Below are 14,749 nucleotides of genomic sequence, written 5' to 3'. Positions count from 1 at the left end.
TATGCTCCTGTGACAGACTTTCAATTTTTACACGACCTATGCTCCAATGACAGACTTTCAATTTTTACATGACCCAGAAAAATTAGTGACCAGGATTGCACCTAGCTACTCATTTTCATTTACATGTCATTTACATTTACAATCTTGATAGAATGCCAACACAAGTGAGGCTTTTCACTGACAAGACGCTACCATTATTCATGGTATTCTTGTAAATAAAGAGTGCACTTCAAACTGTTCTTATGTTTCCATTGAACTACGTTGAGGGTGGTTCCCAACCTTGGTTATTTAATGTCGGATTTGATCCGACAGTTCCATTATTTGGGGGTTCTCCAACACCCCATTTCCCTTCTTACTCTGAAGGTTCAAAATCGTGAATTCCATCTGTCCTTGCAAGATGGAATTGACTCGGTTCGGATGGATGTGATGCAACGACAGTTCCATTATTTGGGGGTTCTCCAACACCCCATTTCCCTTCTTACACTGAAGGCTCAAAATCATGAATTCCATCTGTCCTTCCAAGATGGAATTGACTCGGTTCGGATGGATGTGATGCAACGAATAGAGAATAGGCATTGCTGCTGAATAAATAACCAAACAATAAAATTATATCATAATATGCCTGGTTAAAATCCAAATCTAAAAAATTGATGTATTAACCATCATAGAATGAAAGAGCCCATTTACGAAAGAGCCCATTTACCTGTTCATTCCCGATGAAAAGTATGCAGAAGGTGCAATGCGACATTGAGGCCTCAATCTTTCTACATCAAACACTCCAACTGCACTATGACAGAAGCTCAGAAGCTCGCATAAAATAGGACGTTGTCACATGAATATATGGCACTTGAAATAGGAGCAGATAGGGAATCATGAGGAGATCACTGCAATGCAGCCATGTAACAAGGTCATCCAATCATATACAGAAATGTAACAAGGTCATCCAATCATATACAGAAGGTGACATTATGTTATTTTCTATGTTTGAATTCAACAGTGCTTACAAGTACATTATGTTATTGTCTATGTTTGAATTCAACAGTGCTTACAAGTACTTACATAGAAACAAGCGCTCCAACTTGGAAGCATCATATATAGCAAAGCTGCTACCATGCAGAACCAACAAGTGAATTTGATCATTATGAAACTGTACTCTTGTATCCCCCACTTAAAGGTCAGTTTTCGTAAAAGGGCACAATGAAGAAAAATGACAAGGATTGAAAGATATATTCACAGGCAACACCTCATCAACTGTATATTGAATTGATGAACCCTCCATGCCAATTGCAATGATGTTATTGTCCTGAGGGTGGAAAGCCAGAAAAGTGGCTGCCGGAGAAGGTGGCATGAAAGTTGTCATGACTTGCAATGAATCAATCACTAATTAGCATCCCATGAAACCAGTGATTTAGATTAATTGGGAGCCTTTGAATTCTTAGCTTATAGTAAGGAACATTACACAAGAACCTTCTAGAGTAACTGAACCTCATTACCCACATAATTTGAAAGTTGAAGGTGAGACATTAGAGACTAAACCCTAAGCAGACCAATGTACCAAAACTGAAATTATATAAATCATCGGAAACATTAAAATGAAACTGGTCTTTAGGTAAAAGGCTCTCTTAGCTTAAATGTCATCATATTGAATAAGGAGACCTTGCCACTGGAAGCAGACATTACATAGGAATGAAACTCGTCTTCAGGTAAAAGGCTCTCGTAGCTTAAATGTCATCGTATTGAATAAGGAGACCTTGCCACTGGAAGCAGACATTACATAGGAATGAAACTGGTCTTTAGGTAGAAGGCTCTCTTAGCTTAAATGTCATCGTATTGAATAAGGAGACCTTGCCATGGAAGTGGCCATTACATAGGAATCATTCTTAGTCGAAGCTATACAAGCAGCGACATCTTCTGGATTTGTATCACCAACGTCATTATTCATAAGAATCCCACTAGCTGGCTGCCACATCTGTGTCGAAATACTCGCTGTTTTGGAATACTCGTTGCAGACGGTGGAACAAAATGCTAACTCTTAGTTACTCGTCAATCATTACTGCATAAAACTGCAAATTATATATCCAAAAGTATAATAAACAAATAAATAAATAAAACAAGCTAAAATAGAAAGGAAGCAAACAACATGTCAACAACTACTAAAGAACCCCCACCTTTCCGGATGGATTTCGGTCACTCCGCGGTATAGCTTAAGGAGAGCATCGGATGTCAGTGCTAAGACAACAACATTGGAATTGGTGTATATCAGTTTTACCACCTGCAAGAAATAGCACATTACTTGTTTGAATCAATATCGACAGAATTTGTAGCACATAAAATTGTAAAGTATTCCAACCTTTAGTGTTTTCTGTAATAGAGGGATGATTGCATACCTTGCTCGCAATGCATTTTGTCAGGCAACCTGAGAGACCTACACTGACCCGAATCAGTGATCTCAGTCAATTTCCAGTTCTTGCTCTTGTCTGTGACCTCATCTAGAAGCCTTCGTTTAACATCTGGGGACCCGAATCAGTGATCTCAGCCAATTTCCTGTTCTTGCTCTTGTCTGTGACCTCATCTAAAAGCCTTCGTTTAACATCTGGGGTCGGACTGTCTGTCTAGACTCTATACTGCTCTGCACACATGTTGTCTCGAATATCAGAGCATTGTTAGACATCATTGATAATGTCATCGTATTCCTATAAAAGATATGCCAAAATAATGGCTAATAGAGCATGTGAATGGGGAAAAGAACAAAATCCTATGCTATATGGAAACTCGAAAGCAACAATATAAATAATGGCTAATAGAGCATGTGAATGGGGAAAAGAACAAAATCCTATGCAAACTCGAAAGCAACAATATCTGGATTATGAGTGAAAGTTTAGAAAATGATAAGATATATGTAACAAACTAAACTGAATATGCTAAATTCAGAATGCTCTTACAAAATTGATCATTGACAATGCAGGTGGAAGTCTGGCCGAACGTTCTACAGCACTGCGAAGGGAACCAGAAGCCTGTCCGAACGTTCTACAACATTGCGAAGGGAACCAGGAGCAGTGACTGCAGGAGGCATGGCATTCGCAATTGAAGTCTGCATAGTAAAAATGAATTAGTTAGGGTTTAAACTTTACCATTAATTAGTAGTGCATGTACACAGTAAATGTGCATGGAAGAAGAATGTACCTTTGTTGCCATTGTCTCCGGTGGCACCTTCGTTCCTTCAAAAGATCTACTCTCCAGCATGCGAATTAAGCGAAATCCCTCTGTGTTGGGTAAGATCTTTATGCCATTTTCATTCATTGTGACTGCCAATAGGGAACCATCTTCGCTGAAACGAAGGCGAGGACTAGCCTAGGATATTTTTGGAAATAGCATGAGGATTATACATTGAGATGTGATCAAGAAAACTTGAAATAATGTTTTGAAACTCTAAAAACATGTACGCAGTAAATTTGCATGGAAGAAGAATTTACCTTTGTTGCCATTGTCTCTGGTGGCACCTTCGTTCCTTCAAAGGATCTACTCTCCAGCATGCCAATTAAGCGAAATCCCTCTGCATTCGGTAAGATCTTTATGCCATTGTCATTCATTGTGACTGCCAACAGGGAACCATCTTCGCTGAAACGAAGGCGAGGACTAGCCTGGGATTTTTTTGGAAATAGCATGAGGATTATACATTGAGATGTGATCAAGAAAACTTGAAATAATGTTTTGAAACTCTAAAAACAAACCATCATCATTTCCAAAAATAACGTCTTACCAAACTACCGTCAACATCAATTGTTGTCTGGATGTTGGTGTTATCCATGTCCCAGAACTTTATTTGAAATTCATCACCAGCTGCTGAGAACCTATTCCTGGTTGTCTCAAATTGCAGCTGCTGAGAACCTATTCCTGGTTGTCTCAAATTGCAGAATATGTACGCTTGATTGTTCCCTCACTTTCATTCCACTCAACGAGGTATGAATCACCATCTTTACTTATTCATGGTTGTCTCAAATTGTAGAATATGTACGCTTGATTGTTCCCTCACTTTCATTCCACTCAATGAGGTATGAATCACCATCTTTACTTGTTCCACAGAAGAGCCTAATAAAAAATACAAATGATTATATACTTCAGAAAGGACATCGACTTGACACAACAAATATAGAAAATTGGAGAAAGGAAAACTCAGATCTTCATAAAGACATTTTACAAACTAAACACCATTCCAAGTTAACATTTTACCTTGTTCCATCAACACTATAAAGCCTGGAGCATTATAATCCACCCTAGATCCCGCAAGATCATACAACCAGTATTTGATCTTTCCATCAATAGCTATAGAAAAAATAAACTGCATACAAACAAAGATTCATAATCCATCTATCTTTAGTGCAATAAAGTATTTGCCATATGGTCAAAATTTCACAGAAAGCCAAACATCAAACAAAAATAGAATATGCAATGTATTTCAAAACTAGTCCTTAACTGCAATTCACATAAATTCTTCAGGACTCGAGGAACAAAGTACCTGAATATTTTCTTACTGGAAAGGACAAACAGAATATGCAGCGACTTCATGGCCTTCAAATGTGTACTGATTTTGACAAGTTACTGCATCCCACACCTACAACCATAGACAATATTTCTTTTTCTTTTTCATATACAGATAAGTAAATGACAACTATTAGAATGAGTCTTGACACATGATAAAGCAGATTACCTTGATGGTCTAATCATCCCCACATGTAATTATTATGAAGAAATAGTATCTAGGGTGTGAAAAAGCAATATTATTCACACCACTAGCATGTGCGTCAATCTGTTTAAATTATATCAATGTTAATAAATTATATTTTCAATACAAACTTAATTTTACAGACCTACAAGAATGTACAGATTGGCCTTTACAGACATACAAGAATGTACAGATTGGGCTTTACAGACATACAAGAATGTACAGATTGGCCTTTAAGAATGTAAGCAAACCTCTAGATGTTGTCTCAAATCACCTGCCATAGTATAAGAATATATGTGAAAACACAACTCCTATAACACAAATGCATGCATGTCAGATAAGTAAATGACAACTATTAGAATGAGTCTTGACACATGATAAGAATATATGTGAAAACACAACTCCTATAACACAAATGCAGGCATGTCAGATAAGTAAATGACAACTATTAGAATGAGTCTTGACACATGATAAGAATATATGTGAAAACACAACTCCTATAACACAAATGCAGGCATGTCAGATAAGTAAATGACAACTATTAGAATGAGTCTTGACACATGACAAGAATATATGTGAAAAACAACTCCTATAACACAAATGCAGGCATGTCAGATAAGTAATAAATTATATTTTCAATACAAACTTAATTTTACAGACCTACAAGAATGTACAGATTGGCTTTAAGCATGTAAGCAAACCTCTATATGTTGTCTCAAATCACCTGCCATAGTATAAGAATATATGTGAAAACACAACTCCTATAACACAAATGCAGAAATGCAGGCATGTCAGTATCTGAATAGAGGGCGTAGCACACCATTCTATTGGTGGCATTATTACAAATCACTCACATTGTTGTATAAAGAAGCAAATGATATCAAAGCATCTTATTAATGAATATGAGTATAGATTAAGTTACCAAGGACTGCCCCATCTGGGTTCCAAATACAACAATTCACTGATACAGTTGAGTTTTTCACACGAGCAGCCTAAGAAAACATAACAAAACATGTATAAGAGTTTAAATGAGGCCAGTGCTAATGGTTGATTGGTCGAAAGCTCAAGATGCTTGCTTGCTCGACCTTAACATCCTCCTCTATGGGGAATTTTATGTGAGGGCGTGCGTGTGATGTGGAAAAAAAATAAAATTTAAACATACCATTTTATGTATATCATCTGAGTCGTACTACCTGAGAACCATGCTAGAAGGAGAAAATATTGAGCACACAAATATCAATAACACTATTTTGTTGGAAAAAAACATGACTCACCCATCCTCTGCGCTGCATCTACATTTCCGCATTTCCTAAGATATTATCTCCACTCGACCCTCCCAGACACTACAATTGTAGTCATTCACTGCACAAAGTAATATTATATCTGAGATCACAAATAAACCACAACAGGTTAAAGAATAAATATATAGAGTGATGAATCAACCATACACATAACTACCTTCCCTTGGCTAATATTACGACAACAACAATCATGAACAATAATCCCTGAACATGTGAACCCAATGTAACATTTCCATTTTTTTCATATCAAAGTTCTAGGAAAAATCTCAAATCTCACACCCATGAACAAGATCATACTATCTCAAAACCATGACAAAATAATAAATCATTGTGCAACTAAAAAATATTTCAATGTATTAAAGGACAATAGTATTGTGTAAGAGGATTAGTTGGTTGGAAGAGCTCTGCAACCCTCGGCCCTACAAAAACCGAGATCCGCACCTTTCGCAAGTTGCAGATAGTGAGCCCCCGCCCTTTGCTGGCCTGGCTCCTGTGAACCTGTCCGCCTGAGCTTGCTGTGGCTTGACTTTCATGGATCAAGTTGCCGGTTGACCCAATTCCAGGGACTGTGACCATGGAGGGGTTGGGCACTCCCCAGGCGTCTCTTCCGCCTCCTCCACCAATCTTGCCTTCTGAGGCTTTCAATAGGCTCTTGGTTGGGCTGCCAAAGAAGAAAAATACTAAAGCTGCAAAATTTGTTAAAAGATTGGACGATATTCCGGTGATCTCCCTCCCTCCAGAAACCCCGATCCAAGTTGCCCTGTCATTGGCTGAACAGGCTCTCATCGGTCTGTTCACTGGGCTATAGCCATCCCCAAAAACCACTGAACGCTGGGTCAACAGAAACTGGACGCCGCTGATCAAAGAAAGTGTCACCTCTTACTTTCTGGGGAGAGGATACTTCCTCTTCGAATTCACATCAAAAGAAGACAAAGACCTGATCTTCCAAAATGGCCCCTACTTCATGGGCCCTCAGGGTCTGTATTTGAATAAATGGACCCCGAACTTCAATCCGGCAGTAGATGTGCCCCAAGCAGTCCCGGTGTGGTTCAGGCTCCCAAATCTCCCAGTGCACTGCTGGAACTGGGATTCTCTGAGGCACATTCAAAACGCCCTGGGGAAATTTATAGATCGTGCGAACAACAAGGACCAGTATGACTGTGCCAGGATCTGTGTAGAAGTAGATCTGGAGGTGGGACTACCAGAGGCCATCACAATAAAGGTCGGAAGCTGGACGCATATGCAGAAACTGGACTATGAGCAGCTGTCCTTCAAATGCCAGAAATGCCATGTTTATGGTCATTTCGCCAGAGGCTGCCCGACCAACAATGAGGCTATGCAGGGAAAGAGGACGGAAGGAATCAAGTCAAGCGATCCAAACCTTATCCCAAGAATTAGAAGCAGGGAGGCCCTAATGGCAAAGGAACCCATCAGGCCACTGTCTAGCAGATCCCCATCAAATCCACTCCAGAAAATAAGTATGATCCCCTGAGTTCGCAACCAGAGAGTACGATACCCTGAGTTCGCAACCAAAGAACACACAAGAGGGCGAGCTTCAAAAGGAGGCAGAAGCTACTCAGGAGATCGAGGCTCAAAAAACAGCTCCCACAAGCAAAGGTACTCCCTCAGCCTCCCACAAAGGAACAAGTGCTGAAGACCCAAAAGGTATGATTATAGAAGATGAGGAAGAAGAGCAGGAAACGGAAGAATCAAAGAGGAAGGAGAGTCCCATACCTCGGTAAGAAGATCAACAAGAGGCCGGAAAACTGACAGGGAAAAAAGGGAGCAGGAGACCTACAAAGAGAAACTTCAGGGCAGCCAACCAACTTTGGAAAAAATGCTCGCCTCAAAGACTAAGATACTGAAAAACCTGCCCCAAGGCTCCAAGGGAGCCCACCAGAAGCATAAATAATGAAGGTCATTTCCTGGAATTGCAGAGGTATGGGGAGCAAAGCTAAAGAAGAAGCCATCAGAACCCTAATCAGGACAGAAACCCCAGACTTACTTCTCGTCCAGGAGACAAAGTTGGAAGACATAGTCTTCCTTCAAGCAAGCAAGAAACTTTGGAATAAAAGAGAAGCAAGAGCAATCTCTGCCTGGGGTGCCTCAAGAGGGATAGGCACTCTTTGGAATGCCAATAAATTTACAGTCCTATTCGAGGCTAGGAATACTCATTGGTTGTTGCTGAAAATGCAGAACTTGGACACTAAGGAAACGTTTTGTCTATTCAATGTTTACTCTCCAGTCAATGTTGGGCAAAAAAAGACTGTTGGGACTCTATAAGACACCAAGCAGATTTGACAAACTTGGAAAATATAATAATTGCTGGCGACCTCAACCTCACTCTTCATCCATCAGAAAAAAGGGGAGGCAACGTAGTTAAAGACCCGACAAGGGAATGGGTGGAGGACATAGTGCAAGACTGGGACTTGCTGGACATCAAACCTTCTTCCGGTAAGTACTCTTGGTCTAATAAAAGAGTGGGACCTGGACACATTGTTGCCAGGCTAGATAGATTTATTATTCAAAGTTCCGATTTGTTGCTAGGTTTAGAGCTCAGAATGAATATTCTTGCTGGCAGCATCTCTGATCATAAGCCCATAAAGCTAGAACTCCTAGCTCACCTTGATCTGGGCCCTATTCCATTTAGATTCAGCCCTCTCTGGGTAAAGGAGCCAGACTTCATGCAAACTGTCAAGGAATGTTGGAATCAACGAGTTAAAGGATCACCATTCTATATTTGGGAGGAAAAGCTCAGTAGGGTGAAAAGAGCTCTAAAAAGATGGGCCAAAATGCTGTCCAATCCGGCTACAGAAAGGAAAACCATTAAAGCCGCTCTTGTTTCCCATCAAAATGGTATGGAGAACGCTATGCTCACAAAGGATTTATTAGATCAAGAAGCCTAGTTGCAACAACGCTACCACAAAGCCTGCTTAGCTGAAGAAGAGTATTGGAGATTAAAATCTCGTAACCTCTGGCTTAAAGCAGGGGATAGGAACACTGCTTTTTTCCACAAACAAGCCCAGGCAAGGAAATGCTTCAATACCATCTCAGAGATTAAAGAAGAGAGCGATATCCATAAGGATTTTGATCACATAAAGAAAGCAACTTTTGCTCATTTCCAAAACTTGTATAGTGAAGACAAGGATCCAAGCCATTATCCAGATCTGCTAGATAATATACCCTTTGTAATTACTCAGCGAATGAATGAATCTCTTGAGGCCAAAGTCACTAAAGATGAAGTGAAAAAGGCTCTTTTGATATGGACCCGGATAAGACCCCTGGGCCGGACGGTTTCTCTGCTAGATTCCTTCAAGCTTGCTGGCCGATTATTGAAAAGGACCTCCTCAAAATGGTTCAAAAATCTCAAAATACACAGAAAATAGGAGGCAGTACTAATTCTGCATTTTTAGCCCTCATACCCAAGGAAAAAGGTGCCAATAAATTCAGTAGATTCCGATCGATTTTCCTATGCAACACAAGGTACAAATTAATCACCAAAGTAATTGCAAATAGACTGAAGTTCATTCTTCCCAAAATAATTCCAGAGAATCAAGGAGGCTTCACCCAAGGAAGGCAAATCGTGGACAACTTCATCCTGGTACAAGAGGCAATTCATTCATGTCTCCTCTGAAAAGAGGAAGGTATGGTGATTAAACTTGATTTAGCAAATGCTTTTGATCGAGTAAATCATAGCTTTCTTTTAAATGTTATGAGCAAGTTTGGTTTTGGAGCAAATTTCATTAAATGGATCTGGGCATGCGTCTCGGAGCCATGGATTGCTCCTCTTGTTAATGGAAGAGCCACATGCTTTTTTAAAGCTTCGAGAGGACTTAGGCAGGGGTGTCCTCTATCCCCTCTGCTCTTTGTCATCCAAGCCTCAGTTCTTAGCTTCCTGCTAGACAAAAAGATGCAAGACCAAGAAATTAATGGACTGTGTATTGCAAGAGGGATCAAAAATATTAATCATGCCTTGTTTGTGGATGACACTTTGCTTTTGGGTCCTGCCTCTATCTCCTCTGCCACAAAATTCAAAGCGGTTCTGGATGATTTCAGTGAGGCCTCAGGCAGCGTTGTTAATAAGAGCAAATGCCACATTTTCAGCTGGAATATTACGCCCAGACTGCTATCTGCCATTTCTAGATGTTTGGGCTTTGCAGCTTCCACTTCTTGGTCTTCTTTTAAATATTTGGGCCTCCCTGTATCTCACAAGAGACTTGCAAGCAAAGATTGGCTCCCTCAGCTGGAAAAATTCAAGGCTAAGATTCAAGCCTGGGGATACTCCTGGCTGAATACTGCTGGAAAAACAGTCTTAATTAAATCAGTGCTTACCAGCTTGCCTCTATTTCAATTCGCTGGGCTTCTTTCTCTGACATCCATTCTAAAAAAAATGGAGTACATACGGAGGTTCTTTTGGAAGGGAAGAAAACAGAATGAGAAAAAGATCCCCCCTTATCAGTTGGGAAACCATCACCAAGCCATTGTGGGAGGGTGGTCTAAACTTTAAAAATCTTGGTCAACAGAATGTGGCAATGGCTGCAAAAATCATTTGGAGGATCACTACGCCCAATCCTGGCTGGGCCCAAAAGGCGCTCTGGAAAAAATATTTCAGAGGACCAAGATCCAGATGTTTAGAAAACGTGATCCACCTGCCAAACTCACCATTTCTCAAAATATATGCCAGAGTTGCCCCTCTCATTACCACTCACTCTTACTGGATCCCAGGCAACGGGAAAAAAATCAACATCTAGACGGACAAAATCATGAATAAGGAACCAATAGAAGACAGAGTCTCCATTAGCTCGCTGCGCTGCTGGATGGACAGAGAGGGACTGCGAACGCTGTGGGATATCTCATGCTGGAACGACTTGGTATGGGCAAGCTGGAAACGTATAAAGGTGTCGGATAACTTGACCTCCGAATGGACCACGCTGCTCGACTCCCTGCACGGATTGGCGCCCACGCACTCGAGGAAAAGAGATGTGAAAGGCTGGGGGCCGAAAGCCAGAGGATACGCAGTCTCCTTGGGGTACGCTAAACTGAATGAGAGGCCATACGTTCCCCCTGATCCAGCTCCTTGGCAAGGTGTCTCACGATTGTCTTCATGGCCCAAGGTGGATTTCTTTGCCTGCATTTTCTGTCATGGCAAAATCTTAACTTATGACAACTTGCAGAGGAAAGGATTCCACGGCCCTTCCATCTGCTCACTGTGCAATGAAAACGCAGAGACAGTAGTTCATCTAATTCTAGAATGCAGCTTCTCCAGGCAGATCTAGTCTTTCTTTATCCAAGATTTGGATCCTAATTTCACTCTTACTTGCTCCACTTCTAAACTTTTCTCTAAATGGGAAAACAGATATCTAGGTTCACCCCCTAAAAACCTTATTATTAAATCAGCATGGGCTGTCCTCCCAAAGATTATCTGTTGGCAGATATGGCTAGAACATAACAGAAGAATTTTTAGAAATACAAAGCAGAGCCACAAAGTCTTAGAAGCCAAGATTAAATGCCACATAAAGGAGTGCTTGACTGATATAAAAGACGACTCCAATCTCAGTCAACAGGACATTGCATGGGGATCAACTCTAGAACTTCAATTTCATCCAGCAGCCAGAAAAGCCCCTACTATTAAAGATTGGAAAATAAGGAAACCTGAGAATGACATTCAAGATTGGCTTAAATCGCAAGCAAGGCACTTCCTCTTTTTTGATGGAGCAGCAAAGGGAAATCCGGAAAAAGTTGGTGCAGGAGGTGTTGTTCTAAATCAAATTGGGGAAAAAATTCTCTCCTATGCTTGGGGACTTGGATATTCTACTAGCATTCAAGCTGAGGCCTTGGCCCTCTTCCAAGGACTCAAGATCCTCAAAGATTTGGACATAAATGACGCAATTGTTATAGGCGATTCGCAGGTCATTATAAACGCAATGGTTTCCAATACTCCAGTTTTGGAACTTAACCTAGCAATGCTTATTACTAGGATCAAAGGTTTGAAAAACAATTTTCAGAACTTGAAGTACTACCATGTGTTGAGAACCCACAATAAAAAGTTGGACATCGAAGCCAATAAATCTGCCCTACTCTCTGTCGGGGTCAAGTTGAAAGATGAAGAAGAATCATGGGAACCCATTCCATAAATTGATTGCTGCCATGTTCTACTGTCTGTTATTAAACAAATTTGTTTGTATCTTCAAGTGGGGGAAAATATCTGAAATCGACTCTATGGGTGCCTTTCCAAGGAAGAAATCTGCAAGTTTCAGCTGCATTCTCTTCCTTAGCAGTGAGATACATCAGGGCAAAGAAACTCATAATGTAATCAGATTTTTGGCATTCAAGCCAAGATTAATATAAGCACTCCATAACCGTTTCCGTAAAAAAAAAAAAAAATAGTATTGTGTAAGAGAAAAGTATGCCTCACCCATCCTCTATGTCATGTTTGTAGAATGTCTAGGGCGTCTTCACCACTTGACTTGTGTAGAACATACAATTGTAGTTGTTCACTACATAAAAGGGATGAATGTAGTCGACTATGAGAGCTTAGATAAAGCATATAATAATTTGAAAGCATAAAAAATGGAGCTACAAAGTAGCGAAAGATACTTTTAAGTGAAGTGCATTGCATATAGAAATGTCGACTCACCTTCATTTATGAACAATAACCTCAATTTTCTTTGATTGCTTCCTTCATTTCTGTTTCCACACCCAACAAACGAAACCAAGACCAAACTGCAAAAAACTTTAAAAGAAAAAAAACAAAACGAAACAAAAAAAGATTACAAGACACCCAACAAACGAAACCAAGACCAAACAACAAAAAACGAGTACAACACAGCATGGCCATGCTCAAACTCAACAAAACAAAACACGAAGATAAAAACAAAGAAAAAATTGCAAACACCCCCTCTGCACCTCATCTCTAGTGCAATTTGTTGTCCTCTGCTGAAAAGGCAAAAAGGTCGGTTGAATAAGCTTAAAATACATGCAGTTAGTAGTGTTAAACATATTCAAAACCAACAATTATTCATTATAGGAAACACAACTCCCTAGAGTTTGTTTCATATCGATGGGATGTTGTTTGTGTTCCACTTGCTTTTGCTCATCAAAACAATCCATCTATAGAAGATACACAATAAGATATTAGAATCGTTATGTAAGTTAAACTTGAGAGTACGCAATAATTAACTGTAATAAGAAACACACCTTTCTTTGAGATTGATATATAAATCAGGACAATCCATTTTGTCTTCCACACCTTTCTTTGAGATTGATATATAAATCAGGACAATCCATTTTGTCTTCCACAATTTTTTGTTCACTGGAACAAGCCATCTGCAATAGATACACAATATAATATTATATTTATAATAAAAGTCAAACAAGAGAATTTGAAGGCATGAACTTAAAAAAAAAAAATTACACAACAACAAACAAAAAATTGCAAACTTCCCCTTTTCACATTATCTTTACTGTAGTGTCCTCTCCCCAGATGAAAGGAAAAAAGGTGGCGTGAATAACGTTAAAATAAAGACAAATTGTAATGGAAAGCATAACTCAAAACAAATAATTATTCATTGCACAAAACATACCTCATCTAGACTTCGCTGTATAAAGATAGACATTCCATTTTGTGTTCCACTTACTCATGCTCGCCAGAAAAATCCATCTACAACAGATACATAATAAGATATTAGAATCATTTAAAAGTTAAATTGGAGAGTTCAATGCAACAATCAGTAGATTCCGATCGATTTCCCTATGCAACACAAGGTACAAATTAATCACCAAAGTAATTGCAAATAGACTGAAGTTCATTCTTCCCAAAATAATTCCAGAGAATCAAGGAGGCTTCACCCAAGGAAGGCAAATCGTGGACAACTTCATCCTGGTACAAGAGGCAATTCATTCATGTCTCCTCTAAAAAGAGCAAGGTATGGTGATTAAACTTGATTTAGCAAATGCTTTTGATCGAGTAAATCATAGCTTTCTTTTAAATGTTATGAGCAAGTTTGGTTTTGGAGCAAATTTCATTAAATGGATCTGGGCATGCGTCTCGGAGCCATGGATTGCTCCTCTTGTTAATGGAAGAGCCACAGACTTTTTTAAAGCTTCGAGAGGACTTAGGCAGGGGTGTCCTCTATCCCCTCTGCTCTTTGTCATCCAAGCCTCAGTTCTTAGCTTCCTGCTAGACAAAAAGATGCAAGACCAAGAAATTAATGGACTGTGTATTGCAAGAGGGATCAAAAATATTAATCATGCCTTGTTTGCGGATGACACTTTGCTTTTGGGTCCTGCCTCTATCTCCTCTGCCACAAAATTCAAAGCGGTTCTGGATGATTTCAGTGAGGCCTCAGGCAGGGTTGTTAATAAGAGCAAATGCCACATTTTCAACTGGAATATTACGCCCAGACTGCTATCTACCATTTCTAGATGTTTGGGCTTTGCAGCTTCCACTTCTTGGTCTTCTTTTAAATATTTGGGCCTCCCTGTATCTCACAAGAGACTTGCAAGCAAACAATGGCTCCCTCAGCTGGAAAAATTCAAGGCTAAGATTCAAGCCTGGGGATACTCCTGGCTGAATACTGCTGGAAAAACGGTCTTAATTAAATCAGTTCTTACCAACTTGCCTCTATTTCAATTCGCTGGGCTTCTTTCTCTGACATCCATTCTAAAAAAAATGGAGTACATAAGGAGGTTCTTTTGGAAGGGAAGAAAACAGAATGAAAAAGGA

General features: G+C 39.8%; 1 protein-coding gene across 1 annotated transcript; it reads right to left on the bottom strand.

The window, feature by feature from the left end:
* Window positions 1-2,986: 2,986 nt before the first annotated feature.
* LOC149182337 (protein TOPLESS-RELATED PROTEIN 2-like) lies at window positions 2,987-4,081 on the bottom strand. The gene is made up of 5 exons (XM_089414527.1): window positions 3,889-4,081; window positions 3,761-3,851; window positions 3,474-3,641; window positions 3,184-3,351; window positions 2,987-3,091 (listed from the first exon to the last, which is right to left on the bottom strand). Exons 1-5 carry the CDS (start codon window positions 3,972-3,974, stop codon window positions 2,987-2,989), a joined length of 618 nt encoding a protein of 205 aa, XP_089270653.1. The 5' UTR covers window positions 3,975-4,081.
* Between the last annotated feature and the right edge of the window lie 10,668 nt (window positions 4,082-14,749).

Source organism: Pinus tabuliformis, chromosome 3_2, assembly GCF_031772625.1.
Source record: "Pinus tabuliformis cultivar Carrire ecotype Pingquan chromosome 3_2, CPIR1, whole genome shotgun sequence".
NCBI classification, from domain to species: Eukaryota; Viridiplantae; Streptophyta; class Pinopsida; order Pinales; family Pinaceae; genus Pinus; species Pinus tabuliformis.
Note: the sequence above shows the minus strand (reverse complement) of the source record. Positions and strands in the feature narration are given on the sequence as shown.